General features: G+C 43.8%; 1 protein-coding gene across 1 annotated transcript in view; it reads left to right on the forward strand.

Annotated features, from left to right (window-relative positions):
* Positions 1-23,911, forward strand: part of AFG2A (AFG2 AAA ATPase homolog A) — a 205,677-nt gene that overhangs the window by 147,860 nt on the left and 33,906 nt on the right. The window contains 1 exon segment of the mRNA XM_084263783.1: positions 19,138-19,302. Coding sequence (XP_084119909.1) covers positions 19,138-19,302 — 165 coding nt within the window.

The following is a 23,911-nucleotide window of genomic DNA, read 5'->3' on the forward strand; positions in this document are numbered from 1 at the left end:
AAAACTTCAACAGAATTCTCTTGTAATAAAGTGGTCTTGTTCTGTTTGTACAGACCTGCATTTCTCTGTATATATGGTTTATAGCTCGATGGCATGTTTAAATTATACTGCTTCAGTTCTTTGTATAGTATGCTTATTTTTTTATGTGCATATACCAGACAAAATGTATGAAAAACTTTGGTTTTTTGCTTTTAACAAAGGCAAATCTAGTTCTTAGAAAATGGATTATTTAGGGCATTTATAGTGTGAGTGCAAGAATAAAACATGAATAATTGACAGAAGTACCAGTGTCCTCATAATTTTCCATAGATAGAGATGCATTGCCATGGTCTTTTGTCAAAGTAAGAGATTTTAATTTTGAATTTACTGGAAAAGCTTCCAATATGTATTTTACCTGAATCTGGCCCTTTCTTTGTGAAGGAGGTCATAGAATCATAGAATGGTCTGGACTGGAAGGAATCCCAAGGATCACAGAGTTCCAACCCCCCTGCCACAGGCAGGGACACCAACCTCCAGGCCTGGATCTACACAAGGTTGCCCAGGGCCCCATCCAACCTGGCCTTGAACACCCCCAGGGACACGGCATCCACCACCTCTCTGGGCAGCCTGTTCCAGTATCTCACCACTCTCTCTGGAAAGAACTTCCCCCTAATATCTAATCTAAGGATGTCAGATTTGATACTGAAATCTCAACTAAACAAATAACTGGGAAGACTTTTGGGACTCAACCCTTAGCCATTCTATTCCTATTTTCAGTGAATGCCTCAACGTCCCACTCTACTTGATTTAAAAGGGCACCCAAGGGCATAGCTGCACTTAAGAGTACACCTGCAGTCCCTTCTCCATCTCCTTTGTTAAAATTACCTAGATATCTAGATCCTCACAGACAGCTTGTGGTGGGTTAAATGCCCTGTTCCACTGGTGGGCTCTGTGATGAAATCCCAACAATGTATAGACAGGTAAAGCTTGATGTTTGAGATGAAACTTCAGAGATCCCCAAACTTCTACAGATAAATGTTTTCTTCTCTTTGCCTTCCGTGATTCGCAGGTGGAGGGCCAAGACCAGGACTGTTCACCCACTGAGGCCCTGAGATGGTGCACAGCTGTAGCAGATCAGGGTTTTGTCCATCTTAGGACTGCGTTGATGTAAGGAAATAAAATACCAAGTCCTGTGCAACAGGAGCCAGCTCTAGTGTGCAAGGACTTGGAGGATGTTTCTGGAAACATTTCCCATGTGCAGAGTGGGATAAAAAAGCAACATTAACTCCAAGATTCATTTCCATTCCTCCCGGCCCAAGTTTTTGTCTGTGGATGTTTGTGTTCTCAGAGGACCCAAAGGCCATCATGTTGGCTAATAAATCTTCCAGGTATTCTAAAACCCTGTGAGTTATGAAACACTCATGTTGGTCTGTATGCCCATGTAACAGAAATGAGTATGGACTCTGCAGAGATTTAGAGTATTGTCGTTGCTGGAGACTTTTCATGCTGCTGAGGGTGTTGTCCAGCACAGAGTCCAACACCCATCTGTGCAGTTTATTGTAGTGTGGCCTTTTTTTTGGTGGGTTTACTTCTGAATGCTCGTGGTTCTGTAGTTACGGTTTAAGAACAGGAGGTTTCTGAGTTTTGAAACTACACTCCCTGGTATGCAAGTATTGATTTTCACTAAGCCAAGTGTGTCTGCAAAGGGATATTTGAATCATGCATCAACAACTACATTTACCTTGAGCAGATGACAATTGTAGTTGCATCAAAATCTGACAGTTGTAATCCCGCAATTCTGTCTGGGGAACAAATTGTTTCAACTTACACTTTAATTATCTTCATGTTGGTGTTCAAAAAAATGGGGTTTGATTCATTGTCAGCACCCTTTGTGACATAAATTACAGCACCAAGAAATCTCTCTAGTAATTCTTGTTGAAAAGCAAAGTGTTTCCTGTTCTCTGCATTGAAAAAATGGCAGAAGTGCAGCTAACGGTAGAGAGTAACTGCTGGGGAATCCTACTTCTGTCAAGCTCATAATTTCAGGTATCATGACAGTGACCTTTAGTTTTTGGAAACACTGATAAAGTTTCTTTTTCTCCAAACTTCCTTTTCATTCGTTCTTTGGGTCCCCATCCCCACATGCCCTCAGGATGCTAGACGTTTTGTTTGTGTCCTGAATACTATATACTAGGGCCCTGTCCCCATTAAATGGAGTTCCTCACTGGTGAGTGGCATCCTCTGAGTATGCTGTGGTCTCCCGGAAACTAAATTTAGACTAATGTGCTTTGCTCCTGATGGTGTCTGGTGTGTGAGAAATTCAAAATGGGGTCCATTAGGTAAGTGATAGTGGCCAAGAAAGGATGACTCCTCCTCTGTTTAGGTCCAGTGTTCCTTTAAATGGATGATGGGAGCTTGTTTTGGGTGTGAATTTGATTTAATGTAGTGTTTGCCCAGAGTACCACTGCACAGGCTGAGCTGATGACAGTTTTCCCTGGGATTTGGTACGTACCAGATCAGGGTTCTGAGGATATGTGCAAGCCCTCAGGCAACACCCAGACAGTTCTCCCAGTTCTGTAATTATTTTGATTCTGGTGCTCATCATGAGAGGAGCTGGATTTCCTGGCATAGACATCCCATAGCTGATTCCTGCATGCATATGCCACAGGTACCCAAAAGATTCTGTCTTTGCATCTGTCAAAAGAATCTGAAACTGTTTTTTTTTTTCATCAGAGCAGCTGGAGTAAAATGAAATTCTCTGTTTGATCCTGCCTATTCTGGCCTTCATCCAAAGCATGGCTTTATGGATTCAGAGACTTGAAGAATTAATATAATTTTGAGAGCTAAAGAATATGTGGGAGGAAGTTTCAGTAGTTCTGAAGCTCTCGGTGCTACAGGTGTCATTACTAACGTGAAGTAGAATTTTTTTCCTTAGGTTCCTTTGATAAAGCTTAACCCTAGAGCTGTCCATATTCAGAGGGCAACCGTTTGTACATTGTCTTCGTTAGAGGGCAGCTCTGAGTACCGAAAACACCGTGAAGTAAATTAATCTCAGTTTAAAATGTCTCAATACAGTTCCTGCGATTTGCAACTGTTCCAGGAAATCCAGATCAATCAAAAACAGAGATAGGTGTCTCCTTGCAAGGCACACAGCCTTTGGGCAACGTCAAGCTCTGGGCACAGTAAACCTAAACCTGATCTTGAACTGTGCTATTGTCTGTCTTAAATGGTATGTTGCATGCCTGCATGATGCCTTGAGAGTAGTACTGCAGACAGACAGATGGAGAAATCAAATGGTTACATTAAACTGACTACAGTTCAAATCTGTTTCTAAGCAGTGATTAGAGACCAAGATAAATCTCGTAGTTGAAAGTGATTCCCAAGCAAGTCACTAACATGGCTAAGTTCTGGGAAGGCCTGAGCTATGACTGCTGAAAGTACTACCTGTTTCCACTTTGCAAATGAGCAATAACTCACCAGCCATGTGTGGTAGAAAAAACACAATGCTTCTTTCAAGTGATGGTGTGATTAAGTGGGTGGTTTTTTTTCTGCTTGGCTGATATGTTACAGTTCCCCAGTGCTGAAGAATGGGATTCTGTGACACTGGCAATGGGATGGGACTGAAATGGCTTCCACTCCATTAGCTGAGAAGATGTACAGCTCAGGTGTGGCAATGGCTTAAGCATATATGCTTTGAAATTACCAAAGGTTTCCAAAATGCATGTTCCATAAGGCAAGTAGCCTTGTTCATTTAGAAAGCTCCCATCTATTTGGACACCCATAAACAGAAGAAGAGTAAGATTCCCAAACACATTACAAAAAAGCCTGTCTGAAGAACAGATCTACCTCAGGAGCTCATTGTGTCTTGCTTTGGAACTTTCTGCATGACAGCTTCATACCTGCCACAATAAATGTGGCTTTCCGTACATTAGTACAACATAGTCAGTTTATGTATGTACAGGTTGTGAAAGCTGGGCAAATTAACTGTTTAAACATGTACGCTTTCAGGGGAGGACAGAAATGTCTATAAATTAGACCACAAGTAAATGAAGTGTGACAAAAGATACATTGATGACCTTACCAAAGAAGCATGAACAAGTGTTAAGAATTGCCACGAAAACACTTTACCAGCATGCATTTATTCACTTCAGGAGGTCTACTAAGGAAAAACCCAAATCTTTATAGCAAAAAGGGACGAAAATAGGCAATGGCACAGCCGTGCAGTGCAATACTCTATCAGTCTTAGCAGATAAATGATCTATAATCAGGTATCCTAAAGCTCACAGCATAAAGGGAAGGACTTGATACAAAAGCGAAAGAACAGGGAAAGCTATAAATGAATATAGCCCCCAGAAATTGAAAAAAGCCACTGGTAAAAGGAACTGTATGTTTTTAAGTATGGAGTCAGTAGAAAAAGTGTATTGAGGGGGACACAAGTGACAACTACTCCCCCCAAATGAAAACTAAAGATGCCCCGGACTCCTGTAGTAATTAGTGTGATGCCATGCTTTTTTTGTTGGTAGAAAAATCTTCTCCTGTGCTGAGAAGGAGGCAGAATAAAGGGATCGGTTGAAGTTCAGTAGAACAGAAGATCATGTGTTAATCAGATTTAATCCCCACCATAACTCAACAAAACACTGGTTTGAAACATCTCACCCGGTGTTTTATAACCTAGATTATGCTCATAGATTGAAAGACAATACTTGACTGTGTCCATTGAGATCGAGTCTGTAACACCTTGCAATGACAGGGTATGTTAAGAGAAATAATTGCCTCATCAAGCCTTTAGATCAAGGTGCAGCTTAATTAATTGAAGCGCAAATTCACCGGATGAATACTCATTAATACTCCTTTATGCAGACAAATGGTATCAAGTAGAGATGCAATCTTTCCCCTCTGCTATTTGGAGCCACTGTTTGTATAAGTGGGAAGAAGTGAGGAAGAAAAAATTGACTCAGAAGATGTTTTATGTTACTTAACAGAAACCACAGCAAGGTTGTTTTCCACGTAACCCAGACCCAACAGAGTCTTGAGCACAAAAGAAAGAACAAAAAAAAAAAAGGGGGGGGGAGGGGGAAGTAAGTTGAAAAACAGATATACATAATGAGAACCACAGTAATTTTTGACTGAAATAATGCGATACAGAACCAAGCTGTATGCAAAACAGGTGCCTTCACATAGCATAGCAGAAAGATGTGAATGGACAGGATGCCCAGAAAGAAATAGTGCAGGGCATCAGTGAGACAGCGGCTGCATTTACCAGCATGAAGAAGATTTAGGTGTTGATAGTCCACAATTTCAAACCCATCTATGAGTCTTCCACTGAAATATTGCTTCTACCTTAACAGTTGGATGTAAACCTGGAAATCCACCAAACATACAGACAGACATCTAAGCTTTTGAAACTAACTGCCTCGGGGAAATAGTAGGTATTAAATGGAATGAATTTATAACAAATACCGAGATTCATCAGGGAGTTGAACAAGACTTAATCTCCTAAATTATCCAGAAATGAAAATGGAAATATCTAGGATATGTGGTAAGAATAAAGGCAGATCTGATGCCAGACTGTCTGCCATGGCAGGAATGCCTTCAGGCTGACTGTAGAACATGTGAAAGGGGCTGACCAAAATAATTCCTCTACTGAAAAGTGCTTAGAGGTGGAAACATTATGAGTGACTTCACGGAGTTGGGGACAGTCAAGGAGAAAGCCAGATATACAATGGTCAGCAGTCTTGCCTGTCTTCAAATGAACTCTTGGCGGCATAGGGAAAAAATATGAGGTGGATGGCACCAAAGGTTTGCATCTAATATTTCATGTCTGTTAGGGGCTATAAACACTTGGCAGATCTGTAAAATAATTTCAGGACTTTTATCAGCACGGCTCCAGGCCTAATGGCTAGAAAGTACCTGTTTTAATCCCAGAGACCAAGCTCGTTCTGTCACTTGCAACTGGAAGCTGCAGCAAGCGCTGTAATTTATGTAAACTCAGCACCACCCACAAGTTTCTAAGATTAACACACAGAGTGGTTTCTGCTGGTATGAGGGAGAAAACCACCAGGTTGTCTTCCTGCATCCGGGTGGAGGAAGTCGGTGATTGTCTGCTTGCAATAAAAAGACAAGGCATGTCTGCCGAGGCCTTTCCTTCAAGCAGAGTATCTTGGCTTCTGACCCAGCCAGTGCACTGCTGTTCTTAATTAGCCTGTGTCTTGACTGTATTAATGTCCTGGCACGTAGCTATCGGGGATTTTATAGTCAAGCATGCAGTTCTCTAGCATTACCCATGCTTCCTCAGTCTCTGGAACCATGTCACCTGTGCTGGTAGCATCCTTGGTGACCATGTCAGGCTGTTCCCAAAAAATCATCTTCCCTGACGTGCTCACCTGGCCTCTTTACCAGCACAGCTGTGTTTAAAGACTCATACTGTGTGTCTGCTGCTAGATGCCCTACATCAAGCAGTGCTTTGCTGTGTGTGCGCCATTTCGTAAATGCTCCTAGGTAGAGGCTTCTTTCCTACAGCATATATTTGTATTTGTCCATCTTTTGACCTCAATTTATAACTAAAAATTGATTAATGCTGTATTTCTTGAAAGGGGGAGAGGGTTTCAATGATGTTCAGGCACCTGGACTGCTGGGTAGGGAGTTAAAAACCTATAGTGCATCTTCTGTTTGTTCCTGTATCAGAAGATCACATGGGTGGTGGCCTGAACAGAGGCCTACTGTGCTGCCTGTTCTGCTCAGCAGGCTCCTACGGGGCCACCATCTCTCCCCTTGGCAGGGAGAATGGTAATACCCGCCAGCCCCAGGGAGGTACCTAAGGTACAGTTGCTGGTCTCAAATGGTACTGGCAATTGGGTTGGACCCAGGATGTGTTAGCTGTGAAAGGGCAGGAGGGCTGTACCTCCCAAAGTGAGGGGTTTAAACTGGGATTTGTTTGTTTCACTCTCTGTCTTTTAGGGATATAAGCCTCAAGACAGATTTTAAAAAGGTGAGATCATGTTGGTTTCCAATTTCAAGTGCAAATGAGTTATTTCTTGTATCGTGACTATTCTCTCTGCTAGTGGAATGATTTTTTCCCTTTAGCTTACAATTATTGTGACCAGCATCTATTTCATTGCTTCAAATGATCTTCCAGAGCCGTGGTAGTAAAATAAGATCTTTCAAAGAATGAAAAACAGAAACTTTTTTTTTCCTGCCACAGTGTTGGCTGTAATGGCAGAAAGCCATTGATTTCCCTTTGAAACTGTTTCTGAAGTGTTTCATTGACATTGCCTACCTGTCTGCTGATCTTTCTTTAGGAGCAGCTTATTTCACATGCCTGTGGAGTCTTCTTCTATGGAGACATTCAGACCCCACCTGGATGCTTTCCTGTGCGATTTAGTCTGGGTGCTCCTGCTCTGGCAGCGGGGTTGGGCTAGATGATCTCCAGAGGTCCCTTCCAACTCCTAACATTCTGTGGTTCTGTGTTGGTCCATGAACGTTTCTTTTCTGCTCTGTTTGTCTGTAGTTCGTTAGACAGGTCTGTAAAGTTTGGTCACAAGCCAGGTAAAGTCATTGAGACTTTTGTGGTAGGGTGGTCACTGAAGTCACCAGGTGTAAGCTATACAGAATCTGATATGACAGAAGGTTATGTGAAATGAATCACTTACCTTTACAAGTATATTGTCTTCTGTGCTGCATGCTTTTATTGCTGTTTGTTACTGTCCTGGTTTGGACTGAGAGCGAGCTGATGTTCTTTCTAGCAGCTGGTATAGTGCTGTGGTTCAGTTAAGAGTGAGAATAATGTTGGTAACATGCTGATGTTTTCAGTTCTCACGAAGTAGTTGTAGCTTCTACATGAAGGCAAGGAGTTTTCAGCTTCTGAGTTGCATAAGCAGCTGGGAGAGCACAGCCAGGACAGCTGACCCAGACTGGCCAAAGGGATATTCCATACCATGTGACATCATGCTCCATATAGACCAGGACAAGCTAGCTGGGAGGTGGGATCGCTGCTTGGAAACAGGCTGGGCATCAGATTGTTTTTCTTGCATATGTGGTAAGCAGTTGCATTTATGTGTTATTGTAGTTATTCTCTTCCTTTGTTACTCGATTAAACTGTTTTTATCTCGACCCACAAGGTTTGTTCTTTTCCCCCATTCACATCCCCATTCCCTTGGGCATAGGAGGAGCGAGCGAGTGAGCAGCTGTGTGGTGCTCAGTTACCGGCTGGAGTTAAACCGCAACAATCCATTTTGGTGCCCGATGTGGGGCATGAAGGGTTGAGATAACGACAGATCTGACCACAGTGCGTTAAAATAAATTTGTTATAAGCATCTGTTGTATTAGTTTAATCATCGCTGGTCACAACGTTGGTTTATTTGTCTGAAGTACCTGAAGGGAGCACAGAAACAGGAGGGGAATCAGATTTTTAAAAGGATAGACAATGTCAGGACAAGGGGGAATGGATTGGAGCTAAAGGAGGGAAGGTGCAGATGAGATATTAGGGGGAAGTTCTTCACAGAGAGAGTGGTGAGGGGCTGGAAAAGGCTACCCAGAGAGGTGGTAGATGCCCCATCCCTGGAGATGTTCAAGGCCAGGTTGGATGGGGTCCTTGGCAACCTTGTGTAGATCCAGGCCTGAAGGTTGGAACTCTGTGATCCTTGGGGTCCCTTCCAACCCAGACTATTCTGTGATTCTATGATTCTATTCTGTCTCAAGACGTTACGAGAGCAGGTCCTGTTAATGAATCCTCTGAAAACAGAAGGTAGGAGATGAAAAGCTGTTACAAGGCAGGTCCTGATGGAGCTGACCTGCTGCGGATTTTTGTCATTTGAGGTGAAGTTGTCTCAAAAGAATCTCATCCCTTGCTGGTAATTTAATCAGTCAGAGCAATGGGAATATAAAGGCAAAGTTGATGTATGGAAAACATTGTATTATGTGGTAGATCACTGTTACAGCTTTTGAAAGCTTCTGAAGAGAATTGTAATATTTTGGCAGAAGTTCAAAATTCTCTTTCCTACAAGGAACAGGTTTGGTGGTTGTTTTTTTTTTCTCTAACATGTCATTTTGAGGTTACATGGTAACATCTGTCAGGGCTATGCTAACCTCTGTCATCCAGCTGTTATAATTGTGGTATTTTCCTTCCTTTTCCTTCTCTTGCCTCTCCTTTCTGCTTTCCCTTTCTCCTCCCTCAGAGAAAGAAGAGAAAAAAAAAGGCAACCAAAAAAAAACCCCCAACAAAACCCCACCTCCTTTTATATTGAAACTTCAGGTGGAATGAAGTGGTTATAAAAGCATCTGTCAACACAGGAATAGTTTGCCAAGCCAAGTATTTGGGTTGGAAGTCATGCCTTCCCAACTGCTTGAAAACAGGAAGTATCTCTGTTAAGTGATGGATAGCTCTACTTTGCTGAGAGGAAGAAAAGGCTTTTTTTTTTTTTTCTTTCTTAGCCTTTTTTTCTCTTTCTTTTTTTTGCTTCTGGGATAATAAATGAGTTCTGCAGTTGTTCCATGTGTGTCAAGAAACACTCTTATAAAAATGCATATATAGGTGCACACATCTCTCTGCATATAAATATATATATGTGTGTGTGTGTGTTTGAATATACAAAATGGGATAAAAAACCACCACCCACCCCAAAACAATCCACTTTGTACAAGATTGGTCCCTGTCAGAAGCCAGCCCAGGCACATCTTATCCCAGTGATTCCTGTAAAGCTCTCAAAATCTCTCAGAAACAGCCTGCAGGATCGCAACGGCTCCTGGGTGATTAATTGCCAAAAGAGTCTGGTTCCAGGTTCCATTACATGTAATTGTTATCTTTTCTAAAGGGGTTCTTTTATTAAACCCCCAACCCCCCCACACCCCCTCCAAAAAAAAAAAAAAGAGGGAAAAGAAAAAAAAGAACTGACATTCCTGAGGTTTTACACCTCTTAGACAGGAGCAGGAGAACTCTCTTATGTAAACATACACTGAAAAGGGTGTGTTACCTTGTTTATTAGCTGATGATAGATTATTTTTTAATTCGGTTAATTTTAACTTCACTAAAAATCACTTTATTAGAAATTGGGGAGGAAGAACTACATAAGGTTTAGAGGAGAAGAGAGGGAGTTCCGGTGCCTTCTCCACGTCAGCCCCAGCAAGTGGCAGAGGACTAGATTGCTTCTGCTTCTTACTAAAACGGCAGGAAAATAGCCAAAAAGTGGGACACCTTCAGTTCGTGCCCCATTGCTCAGGTTGGATGTAGGGAGAGGAAAAAAACCTTTTGTCTGATAATCCTCCCTTGCAGAGGAAGCCAACACCACAGCCCTGAGCCGAGACTGCCGCTCAGCGCGGGTGCAAGGAGACACCGGCGCAGCTACACCCTGAACAAGCAGAGGAAGAAAGGTCAGGTGTTTCTTCCAGAGTTTGTGGCTTAAAAATAGGTGCTTGAGTGTCCTGAAAGCATGGGCTGGTTGTGGAGAATCTGGCATTAATTACTTTGGGTTTTTTTCCAAGACTGTATTCACAAAGAAGGAGGTAGGAGACGCTGTGATTCCTTGTGCGTGCCTCCATGTATATACCTGTGAGAGGCTTGGTTTAGTGGTGCCAAATTGGAGTATCTGGAACTGTATCAGTAGGGTTGCTTGGATTCGCACGGCTTTTTAACCACATTGAAAATGTGCTGTGTTACTGACAGGTCTAGACTTTTGTAGATGGAGGCCTGGGCAAGGCTTGGCTCCCAGTGAGCACTACAGCAATTTGTGCCAATTGGCCACTTTAACTGTTTGAAATATGGGGGGGGGGGGGGGGCGGCGGGAAGCAGCATGGAGATACTGGTTCTGCAGCTGCAGAGTATCTGCCTGCAGACGTTTCTGCCAAAAGCAGCGATTGAAACTCATTTTCTTGAGATATTTTAATCCTATCTGAACAAAACCACATAAAAACGTGCTCTGGTATTGTCTGCATGGGCCAAGGAGCACATTGTTCCTCACAGTTGTGTTTACACGGTCTCATTGCTACAACGAAACAAGTCTCCTCAAGTCTCTTTTCTCCAGGATTTCCCTTGAATTAGCTATATTAATTAAGCTCCGTCAGTGGCAGGACAGTGATGTACAGCGGTTGAGACACTGATGTTACTCTGCTTTGAGAGATGAGAATATTTTGGTGCTTTGTGCAGGTTTGGAAATACAAGCCTGGCTCTCTGAAGAGGTTTTTTTTCCCCCCTTCTGCAGCCACAAAACAGTTTCTTGAGATGGCGGAGAGGCAGTAATGCTACCGCCCATCCCTCTTCCCTGCTGCCCCTTCTCCACGCATGACCTCAGCTGAGGCCTGGCGCAGCAGGGACTGTGGGAGGTGAGCTTGGGAGGAGGCAGTAGGCCACAGCAGCCTCTTCCCTGAGCTGTATAGGCCAGATAAGGCATGTCCCCAGAGGCAGGGAGGCACAGCTGTCTCCAGCCTGAAGCCCCATGGTTTGGCAGCAAGGTGAGGGCTGTGGTGCAGATACCCAATGGCAGGCAGTGCCGCTGGGGCCTATGAGCCGGCTGTGTGGTGGGCATTGTGTGGTGGTAGCATGGCAGCGGTGGTGGGACTCATGGTGGGACCTTGTGTGTGCCTGACAGCAGATGTCAGGGATAAAATGCAAGATCAGAAGTCGTTCTGAGTGCTTTTACCACATGGAGGCCTGATATGCCTGTAAATTTTTGCTCTCTTGAAGCACTTTTGATGCTATTTATAACATTGTTATTTAAGTAATGCTCATAACTGTTTAAAATCACCACTGCAAGTGGAAATGACTGGTTTGCTGTGAAACACGCAGAAAGAAGCAGGATACGTCATTCAAGCAAGCGATGACACTGTTTTCTCTTGATTCAAGGCAGTTCTTTCCCCAGGTTTCATTTTATAAGGAAAGATGAATTTGTTATTTCTCTGCATACTGGAACTGTAGGGTAAGCTGTGTTTCACTGTAGTGACTAAGATCTGTAGCGATAGCTGAAGGTGTTTGTTCCTGTTGATCACCAGCAAAGAAAGCAATTCCAGAAGATGCACTCAATTACGCAGAAAAGTTCCCCTCTGTTGATGGTGTGAACTGGAAATGGGTAGAAATCAGTGGCTAAAGGAAAAGGATTAACTAATGTGGCAGACCCAGAGGATAATCAATGCAAATAGATGAGTTCTGTGCAAGCAGGGGCATTTAACCGGTTAGCAGTGAAGGACCGGTTGCATTGTTCTTCTTCAGGTGGTTAACTCTCTGTATCACTTCATCTTGGTTTGGACTCGGATGATATAAACTTGTTTCTCTCTGTTCAGGTTGGTTTACTGTTTGTCGGTGTAGCAAACCACGTGTTTTGTTCTTTGCCTTTTAATTAGTGCTTCTGGTTAACGCCTGAGTAAAATGTTCCCGCCGTGCTCGCTGCCACTTGATAGCGCGCATTCTTCCTGAACACCTGCTGTCAAACCTGTCGTGTCTTTTCTTGTCTGCTTGCACAATGCTCCAGGTCTTGAGTAAGACCGACATGATGGAAGGGTTGTACAGCCTGGCTTTTAGAAACCTAAGTGCAAGTTGAAGCCTTCGCATAGGGACTGAGAACAGGAGATCGCAACGTTTTGTAGGAGCTGGTTGCCAGCAATGCCCACTCAAATTCCGTTTGTGAGTGAGTTTTTGAAGTAGTGGGTATCCTGTAGGTGCAAGCAGCAAACTGTACCACCTCAAGAGGAATCATAGATGTTGTGTAATGACAACAGGGAATAATCTGCACAAATCTTGGGAGAAGTACAAGGGTGGTGACTGGCAATCAAGTTATCAAAGAGGGGAACTGGTTAGGGATGTTGGCATGTACTGATGGTGGTGACTGATGTCGACGACAGACGTTGGCACAGAAGGAAGAAGGTGGGGAGGATGAAGAGTATGGAGAAAAGGGGTCTTGGCAAGAAAAAGCAGTATCACTTGACTCAGGAGCCTGTAATTACAAGATGCCAGGCTTGTGACACAGCAAATAAGCATGTGACCTGAAACAGGAATTTGAGGTTGCCACCTGGAGCAGCTTGTGCCAGATGGAATAAAACCCTCACGAAACACTAAAATTTAGCTCTGACTTGACTGTGGGTTTTACGTCCTTAATAGTGACACTCCCAACGTGGCTTTTCCATCAGTACTTAACGTGGCTTTTCCTGTCAGTACTTCCTAATTCTGTTAATTAATCCACGGTTGAAAAAAGCCTCCAGTAGCCTGTCTAGCAAACAGGATGGATGAGCTTCCCGTACTTGAAACTTTCAATGATCCTAAAATGCCAAGTGCTTCCTGGTCTGTTGCCGTGGGAGCGTGACCTGCTCTGGCACAGAGCGAGAACAAAAAACATCAGGCACTGGATTGAGCCTCGAAAGTGTAGAAGCAGCACCTTGATGGGAACTGACTTCATTCCTGTGAGAGATAAATGTGATGGCAGAAGAAGGCCCTTTCATCACTGTTAATAAATTAATTTCCACAGCCTTTTACCTTAATAATTTCCACGCTTGCAACAGATCCATCCTGATGTGGGCAAAACCACTACGAGGATCTCACAAACAGTCATTGCTTGCAGACTACAGGAAGAATGTGCCTGACTTAAAAATGCTTCACAGGTGTTCAAATACTGTAAAGATAAAAGTGAAAAAAAAAAAGAAAATGACCAAATTAGAATGCAAGATACGGGGTATCACACATATTTGGGAGTCGGGGTTCATAAATAACAATTGTTAAGTGGGAAGCATTTAGTTACAAAGGAAACAGATTATTCTGTTATTTCCAGTCCTCTCATTTTTTATCTGTGGTCTAATCCCAGTGGGCTCCAAAGGCAGGATTAAACTTTTAGTTGCTTTTTTTTTAGGTTCTGCATTAAAATTAATGTATTTACTTGAAAGGAAATGTCTTAAATTTAGTATAAAAATCTGTTCCTACTTGTGGAGATTGATTACAGCAGAGAACATGCAGTAACATTAATTCTCCGGATGAACTTTGTTACCTGCTGAACCTACTCGCTCTCTCTTACACACCTCCATATGCTGTTTACTCTGCAGATTAAGTTTTGCCATGCAAGTTGCATTTTTCTAATGAAACCTTTCACCCACATTTGCCACATTTCTGGAATTATATATATATTTATATGTCTGATTACCCCCTCGCAGCATCTACGTGTTACCTTTTGTTAGGTGAAGTGATAGAGAGTGATGCTGATGAGTTAGGTATGGCTGTAGAAGTATGTCAGTAGGAAAGCTATTTTTCCGGTCTCAGGAGAAAGCTCATCAGCTGGGTATGCTTCTGTCACTGATTGGATTCTGCATTGTTTGACAGTCAAGTATCTGAAATGGTCAAGTATCCTTTGAAAATGCTAACTAAAGATGGATGCTTAAGGAAAAAAAAAGCTAAAGGCAGAGGAGGAGAATTAGCAAAGACCTAAGATTAATTCTAGTCCTTTCTTGACAGGAACCACAAATATTTTTCTGGCTTTACCTGTGTAATTACCTATTATTTCCTTAAATAATTCTCTTTGTAATTGCATGCAAAATGCATGTTTTTGACCAGCTATCTTTTGATATATGTCATATGGGGGAGTTGGACACGATGATCTCTTGAGGTCCCTTCCAACCCCTACGATTCTGTGATATGCCATATATTGAAGTCATGCTGTCTCTAATTAATTTCTTTTTGAAAGGAGGGCAGTTTTGTCTTAATGAAAATGTGGGTTTGCTATTGATGGTATTATGTATCACATGATGATTGTCCCACCTTCCTAGTGCTCCCCTGAGGAATATTGTGTCCCTGTACCATTCATGACCTTTCAGTGAATGTGCACTTGGACCCCTTTCGTAACTGTTGTGGTAACAACAAAAAAAATTACGTTAACTTGCAAAAGAATTGCTTAATGGTATTGAAGTATTCTGGTTTCTACCAAAACCCCAATTACTTAATTTTGTGCCCTTCCTGGCCTACATAAATTATGCAACCCTCACATCTCACTGTGAATGAATTATGTAGCTCTGTGCACACATCAATTAATTTTGGCCCCATCAACTTCCCACCTTCTGTGTGCTGCTCGCCTCAAATCAGCTTTGCATCTCCCAGCCGCAAGCGGTTAATTTTGTACTCCTGGCAGCTCATATCTGCCTGAACCTGCAGCCCCACTTCAACTCTTCACCCCCCCACCTCCTCTCCTGCACAGCCAAGCCACTGCCTTCTCCTGCTGAACTCCTCCTCTTTCAGCTCCGCAGTGAGGATCTATCCCATGCGGTTTCACCACCTGCCTGGACAGTGGGTCAGCGCTGGATCCCAACGCACCCTGCAGGCAGCAGGGCTGGTCTGGAGGTGACATGGGTCTCCTCATGGTTTTCAAAGTGCATCTTGCGAGACTGAAGCTCCATCTTCTGGAATGGCCTGTGAAAGTTGTGGTGTGCTTAGAGCAACCATCTACAAAAACCCTTCCCCTGGGGAAGCCTGCCTCAAGCAACACCCCACTGAGAAGATAAATCGCTTCTAGATCTGTAAGAAAAGCGGCCTTGAGGGAAAAGGTGGTGCCAGCATCCATCAAACGCAGCACTGTTGCCAGCAGTAGAAGTACTCGTGACCCAGACCTTGGTGTTAAAGCTGACACTGCTGCTGCAGGTGTCCACACTGAATGCCACAGTAGGCTTCTCTTAAGTTTTTTTTCCTCCAAAAGAAACTTCTGTGCGCAAAAAAAATCAAGAGGGATATCTTGTTTCCTTACTGCTGGCCTGTACGTGCGGCTCTGTTTGGAATTATTTTCGCCAAGAAGGAAAAGTATCTCCATGAGGAGTGTGCAGAGACTGAAAGCCTGAGAGGGCAACATGATGTCCTGCAAACAAAAACGGCCCCAATATGCCACCGCGCTCCCAATTGCTTTCAGACCAGTGGACAGCAGAGCAGCTCTGCCGCCCACCTACGGCCTCTCACCAGGGATTTGTTCTCCAGTAACGCAGGACGGGTCACAGTAGGGCCCCTTCCTCACCCCCTCTCCCTCCACTTTTAGTTCCTCGGGAGCACAGAGGGGAGGGGGCTGGCAGCTTGCCAAAGGGACGAGGGTGGTGACAGGAGAGCAAGGAGCAGCCGGGCTGTGCCCGGGGTCTCCCAGGGTCACCGCATTTCCCGTCCAGCTGGGATGGCTGGTGGAGACTAGCTCTCAGTTCAATCCGCTTTTCTCTCCAGGGGCTGGAGGGAATTTGACTTTTGTCTCAAGTGAGGTTACAGCATATTTTTCTCTCCTCCTTTTTGTCTGCCTGTTGAAGCAGTGAGTGCTGCAGAGCCTTGACTTGTGCTTGTTTTGTACAGTTCCCAGCACATCTGGCCGTCTTGGATAAGGTCCCTAGGCCCAAATGTAGCAAAAAAAAAGAGTAGTGATAGCGTGTTTAAAACTTGGGCCTCCAACTATGACTATCTATAAAACATAAAGCATTGGAGACAACCTGAAGAAAATACAATTTTTAGTAACTGAGCAAAAAACCCCACCCCAAACATTCGCTCTTTTACATCTGCAGCCGTGCTTTGCAGGCACGGAGCATCCATGCCTGGGTGCTCTGTCATGGTAGAAGACTATCTCAGAACCCAAAGCCAATGCAATGCAGGGGAGCGCTTGCTCCCAGCTGATTTCCTGTCCTGCTTGCATATCAGCTGTGGTTGTTCATCAGTGTTGAAGCTAAGCTAGCTTTAGACAACACTCTAATTATCTCGGCGTCCTGATTAAACCTGCCATGATTTAAAAGAGGGGCACCACTGTACTCATGTGAACGCTGCTTCTTCCTCCTAAATAATGGGCTTAGCTATGGGCATTTCCTTAAGAGCATGCAGAAAGCAATTGTGGTGTAATTCCTCTCCCTCCAAGCCTAGTCTTGAAACATGCAAATTTTTCTTTCAAGTGTGTTGGCAAAAAATGGTGATATCCTGATACACACGTGATTTAGGCGCTGAATTGCACACTGGTTAGGTTACCACCAGTGGGTTGAGTTCATCTGCGAATGTGTCAAGAGCGCTACAGAAAGCAACACAGCCTGCTGAGGAAGTATCAGTGGTATCAGTGGGTGACTTGCTGCTGCTTCTCTTTCGTAGGGATCCAGTGCTGGCTGCTGCCTGGGGCAGGATACTGAGCTGGGCACAGGCCTTTACCTTCCTTAGGTAGCTCTGTGCAACATGCCGCAGCGCCACGCGCTTTCTGCTGAGGGTTTTTGTGTCCTGTTTTAAAAATAACAAGCCATCTCTTAACATTCAGGATACATTTTTCCACTCCGAAGCACCGCAACGGTCTTTTTAAGGAAACTCTCGGAAGGGTGTTAACTTGATCAATGCTGCGCAGGAAGGAAAGCTCTTTCCTACTATTTTTTCAGCATGACTTTCACTGACATGATCGGGCTGGGAAAAGACTTATTGGCTGACAGCCCAGGACAGCCATGCAATATCTCTAGTCATCTGGAACTCAAAACTACTCTGCCCAAGGGAGAACCATAACATAAAAACAATTTAGGTTACATGCTGAATCTTACAAACATTGTTTAGGTTTTAAAAAATAGTTTAAATGCTGTTTATGTGCATTTGCTCTGCACAGGTTGAGGGTTTTTTTGGTGGCTTTTCAAATGTCAAATAAGAAAGGGTGGAAGAGTTGCTCCTGTTTTAAGTGTAGATGGTTTTCAGAAAACTTGGAGAGTTTTAGAAATACAGGGAAATAAGCTTCCCCTCTTTTGGTAAATTTATGAGCTTGGCTTTTCCTATCTATTGGATATAATTGTTTTATATATAGATAACGTTTACTTTTGAGTTTATCCAGAGAAAGCAAAGCACTGCTGTTTGGAGGGGGCTTGCAGAGTCCCTGTGGTTACCCTCCCACACAACATGGGACTGCTGCCAGGACCAGATTGGAGACAGTTTGGCTTCAACTGCAAAACCCCCAAGGACAGAGTTTCTGCAGTCCCCCGGATGACCTGCCCTGTGGCTTCCCTTTGCTTCTTCAGATCCTCCCCCACCCCAGCCCTCATCCACTCTGTCCTTCGTGGTTGTCCTTCCTCATAATCATATGAGGAGCAGCTGAGGGAGCTGGGGACGTTTAGCTTGGAGAAGAGGAGGCTGAGGGGAGACCTTATCACTGCCTACAATTACCTGACAGGAGGGTGTAGAGAGGTGGGAAATGGTCTCTTCAGCCAGGGGACATGGCCTCAAGCTGCACCAGGGCAGGTTCAGATTAGATGTTAGGAAAAAATTTTTCACTGAAAGAGTTGTTTGGGCCTGGAACAGTCTGCCCAGAGAGGGTGTTGAGTCACCTTCCCTGGATGTATTTAAAAGACAGGCAGATGAGGTGCTGAGGGATATGGTTCAGCATAGGATGGGAATGGTTGGACTTGATGATCTTAAAGGTCTTTTCCAACCTTGTGATTCTGTGTTGTTGTCCCCTCTTACATTGTCTGTCGCTGCTGCCCAGAGTTTGTTCCATCACCCTCCCTTCTCCTCAGCGTACGTATAAACTGAGTAACTCTGGGAAACGAAAGCGTAGGGGCTGATACGCCTGTACGAAACTGCAAAGCTGTAGCTCATAACTGTTGAATTTTTCAGTTGTCTCATGGCACAAGAGGAGGAAAGCCCAGGGCTTTTCCAGGATTTCAAGGTGATGCTAACTGTATTAGCTGTAGTGCTTTTGCAGGGCTGTGTTTTTTCCTCTCCCTTTCTAAAGCTGCACATCAGGGGCCTCTGTCTGTTGTTACCTTATTTTGCATAAAAATCTGTCAGAGTAACTGCCCTGCTGGAGCCACAGGGTAAGAGAACCTGAATCCCAAATGTAAGCTCCACTTCAAAGATCTGTTTTTCTCCACTTATTGACTTGATTGAAGGTCTGAATTCAGGATGTGTGTCCATTGCCTCCTGTCCGTCTGTGAAGTCCTAATCTTTCAGTGCACTTTACAACAAGCTGAAAATTATTTCAGGGACGTTTCTATGATTCCTTTATCAGTCCTTTTTTTTTATTATTTTATTACAGCCTTACTGTCTTTTTGTTCTAACACAGGAGGATAGCTCTCATGCATAACTTCATTACCCCTGGGCAGCTTCTTGCTTTCATTGAAATTCTTGGTTATTTCGTGACGTCGTTGTTATAAACTAAGCTGTGGTTTTTACTTTCTTGATGTGATGTGCCACGTGCTGTAACTCTTCCTGCGATGCTTTCATTGCAGGCCTTGCTGAGACCAGGACGAATAGACAGAATCATCTATGTGCCGTTGCCAGATGCAGCCACTCGCGGGGAGATCTTCAAACTTCATTTTCGGGCCATGCCAGTCAGTGACGAAGTCTGCTTAGCAGAGCTCATTCAGCGCACAGAGAAGTACTCAGGAGCAGAGGTAAAACTTTCTGAGTGGCAATGACCGTGGGGTTGATGCATAAAATTGTTTTTTTTAAATTAAAATCAAGATATTGTCCCTTGAGTCTTCTCAAAGTGGTGGGGGACTTATGAAAAGGACCGTTTGAGAGACTTCTGTGTTTCTCCTCAGAAAACAGAATACAACCTGGGGCTTTTTTCCCCTCAAGATCTCCATCAGAGGGTGGTTACCCTGGGGAAGAATCTCTTCCAGGGTGAGCCTGGACGATCACAGGTGGCCTCACTAAAGATGTGCTGCCAGGAAGAGTGGGACTTGTCAGTGCAAGTGCCCCCAGCCTGCCCAGGCAATTCACCTGGGCCTCCCCACATCCCTGGGAATCTTTTGCATTTAAGATTGTGACTGGGAGGGAGGGCAGTCAGAGTTATGAGACAGCGTAGGGAATTGCAATGGACTCAGCCACTTTGAAGCTTGTGTTTTCCTGTTCCATATAATCAGGACCTCACAGCAGCACTTATTGTTACAGCTCGTTGCTGTTAGTTAGTCAGCTTCTGACAATGGACATCAGGCAGTTATTTCCTGTCCTGGATAGGAGAAGCTTTCTCAGATGCTGCTGCTTGGAAGCTATTATAAGCATTGGGACGTTAGTGGTCGCCGCTCTGCTCCCTGCATATTATTCATGTCAGTGTCTCATGAATGGATATTTCACTCTTTCCTTATTCTGATTAATTGCAAGTAATTATATTGCTTCAAAACTTTAAAGAATGTTATCAAGGTTGCAAATCTGAGCTCTTAAAAAGTATGAAATACCAGAATTAAAATTCCCACCTTGCTCTAGCCAGTCCTAGTGTATGCATCCCTTGTCATCTTTAATTACATGGTCTCCTTACGCTTTTTGCATGGCAGAGCAGAAAATGTGATGTGCTCACCTCGGCTCCCCCATTTGTCTGTGTGCTGTTTACAAGGAAATAAGCTAAATCTTCATCTTGGTCCAAAAGAGAGGGTGACTGTGAATTATTTGTGTGATTCCTATAATACTGAAGGCCCTTCTCCACTGGCTGATTACTGATATGCTTTTGGCAAGACTTTCCCTTGTTTAGCTATCACTTAAAACTTAGATTTAGCTATCTGCTCTTGTGGGACCCTACCAGAAGTACTGTGTCCAGAGCTGGACAAGACGTAGAGCTGTTGGAGCAAGTCCAGAGGAGGCCACGAAGATGATCAAGGGCCTGGAGCACCTGTCCTATGATGACAGGCTGCGAGAGTTGGGCTTGTTCAGTATGGAGAAGAGAAGGCTCTGGGCTGACCTAATTGCAACCTACCAATACTTAAAGGGGTCCTGCAGCAAAGTGGGAGATGGGCTGTCACCAGGGAGTGCAGGGATATGACAAGGGGCAATGGCTTCAAGCTGAAAGAGGGCAGAGTTAGGCTAGACGTTAGGAAGAAATTCTTTACTCTGAGGGTGGTGAAGCACTGGAACAGGCTGCCCAGAGAGGTTGTGGAAGCCCAGCCTCTGGAGGTGTTTAAGGCCAGGTTGGATGGGGCTTTGGGAAACTTGGTCTAGTGAGGGTGTCCCTGCCCGTGGCAGGGGGTTGGAACTAGATGATCTTTGAGGTCCATTCCAACCCAAAGCGTTCTATCACTCTGTGAAATGCTGATATGCTGTAAAGAGCTGCATTGCCTACCAATAACCTCTGGCTGGTGAGGGCACTTCTGCGAGAGCTCCAAGTCCAAGGGATGGGGTCAGCCCTTGCCGTACGCAGCAGCCGTGTCTGGGCTGGCCTCCAGGCTCATTCCGGGAAGTTGTATCGCGGCAGACACCAAAGTCAAACCCGCAAGCGCTTTCTTCCTCTACGGCAGAGGACAAACTGTGCTCTGGGAACGAATGAATGAAAGCTGCATAGTGAGCAAGGCTGGTTTGTGTAGGACATCGGTTTTTTTTGCCACAGAATGTGGGATCTCCTAATGAAAAAAAGGCAATAATAAAACGGATCGCAGGCTTAAATGTTGGTCTGGAAAACTGTCGCAGCTCTACCGCTTGGGAATAGTGACTTGAAACAGTACTACGTTTTGAGCCAGATGTCAGTGATAATGACTTTTGCTGCCCTGGGAAAATTTATCTGCCTCTGGCTGAGTTACAAGTCCTGCAAAAACATAAATATAAACATATCCTCTTGTTGTGTATGGAAACTGTCTTCTTACCCAGCAACAACTGTAACGCTTGTATTTCAGAAATTCCAAGCATATGGGGATTTCCTTTGGATCTGGATCAGCTGGGGCTCTAGTGGTGAATTCCTGTGCTCCGTTGTTGATAATGAGTCGCAAATGTCTCAGTGTTGGCTTTGTACAGAACCGAAAATAAGCTAACGGGTTCTTGAGTGCAGCTACAGGCTAGTATGTAAGGGAAACCAAGCCTGCCTGTTTCTAATAGGGCATTTCTCCTGAATTTTGTTCTTTTGCATCATTCCAAAAATTATAATAACTGGGATGTAAAGAGTAAATACAGAAAAAGCCTCAGCCTGTGTTCCTTGGAAGAATATATAAAAAGTCTTGACAGTTGGCACACACAGTGGCCAGTTTCATTAAAGCCTTTTCTTCCTAGTGTCTCCAGCTTCCCAGCTTTACAAATAGTTTCCGCTGTTGAATGGCAAGTTCCCATTCCACTGTTCTGCCTTTTGTTTAGAAAAAGAAATGGAAAATGCTTGGGTTTTGTGACTAGAAGATGCTGTATGAATAGAGAGTTGCGTGTAAAGATGTGTTGAATCATCCTGACATGAGCTGAATAAACAGCACGTAGAGTGGATAATTCAGTATGCATCAGGCTTCCAACTTGGCCCTGTCTCAGATCAGATATTTGGATCTTTTTGCCTGTCATCACTTATGACCAGAGATTTCTGTTCACCTGATGGATGCACGTTTCTCTTAGTAAGTACCCTTAAAGGTATATCGAGATAAGAAGAAAGGGTGATTACTTCCCACTGCTTCATGTGAGAGAAGGTGGAAGATAATGAGGGTGAATCCCGATTTCCTTCTCTCCTGAGTGAAGTTTAATGTAAAAATAAATTTAAAAGTGCATTAGAGGAGCAATGTCTGTACAGTTAGCTCTTATTATGCTAATAGTATAGGTCAGAGCCTCAGCTTTCTAGAAACGTTTGTGTTTGAGTTCGATCTTTATTTCCAGGCCCTTCTGAAGTAGTGCTCTGCAGCAGTGCTTCAGGCTCTTCTTCAGGGATTTTCCTGTATCTGCGAATCAGGAAAGTAAGAAATTGTTTTTAGAAGCCTTCAAATAGCCAGGTTTAGCCTCGGAGCTGATGTTCACACCAAGGATTATTCCCTCCTCCCTTGAAGGCAATTTCTTTGGTCCCGTCTCTCCCTTTTCCCAGGACCACCTCGAGCTCTTTTTAGCTGAACCACAGCCGGGGCAGGTCTGCTTGCTGCAAGGCCAGGTCTGCAGTAACCATACACCTCGTTGGCCCTTGCACACAGCCAGTGGGTTTCTCCGCTGTGCTGGAGGAGGGATCGGAACTGCTCTTGTCTTTGCCCCCCACTCCTTTTTCTAGGAAACTTCTGAAGGTCATGCCCAGGCAGCTGATGCCTGGCATGGTTCAGGGTGTTCTATGGTTTATTCTGGTGTTCCTGCATTTTATTTGGGGCAAAATTGCAGGAGATGCAGCTTTTATAACACAGATTGATTTATTTTTTTGATGGTTTTATATAATTGGGATGTCTTCACTTGGACGTTGTTCAGTTTGATCACAGCTTTTTTCCTAGAGCGTTTTCACTGTTATGCTTCACGCTGAGAAGTTTTATCTGATTTCTCTACTGTGCTGTCTGTAAAGTGGGATTAATTGAAGATCCAGCCACTGTGCTGTTTGTAAAGTGTGATTATTTGAAAGCAAAGTTTTTAAAGTGCAAGCAATGTGAGCTCTTGGGATTTACTTTGCTTGCTTTCGTGATGCTGCTGCAACCAGCTTGCTTGAGGAAAGATGGACCTTGCACAAACTTAGGTGCTCTGATTTTTTCATTTAGGGAGTTAGATTAGGTTTTTCATACTTATGGCTGTTCTCTGTCATAACAGAAAACACCAATAGTTTCAATGCATTTTCTAGTGCAATTAAGAACACAATTACCTGTCCAGTAGCTGATAGGAAATTGCTTGTCCTGTAATTTTTAAATTATATTCTATCTCAAACAGAAAAGAAGAAAAGCGAGAATGTGTCATGGCCTAGAGGAAGGACACCTACCGTTATAAATGCGAAGACTGAAGTCTTTGTTAGACAGGAGTGGTGGGAAGATGGTCTTGTTTGCCTTACAAATTAAATGGAAGGTGTCTGTCTTCAAATCCTTGGAGTTTGCTCTGTGAAAAGGGATGAGTAAGGGGTGAAGATAGTGTTTTCCTCAGAAAGTAGATGATAAAAAGGAAAATAAACCAGATGGAGTGAGGGGCCTTATCTTTTTTTCCCTCTCAGCCTTTTTGTTGCAGTTCAGAATGCAGAGAGGGAGGATTCAGGCACCGACTGAAATCAAGTGTTGAGTTTCAATTGGTTAGGAGTAGTATAAAATTCAGTATTCTGGATATGACGGCAGTATTCTTATGTCAAGTGTCCTTATAAAAGTAAGTCAATGGGACTGA

Source organism: Gallinula chloropus, assembly GCF_964237585.1.
Source record: "Gallinula chloropus genome assembly, chromosome: 4".
Classification (NCBI taxonomy): Eukaryota; Metazoa; Chordata; class Aves; order Gruiformes; family Rallidae; genus Gallinula; species Gallinula chloropus.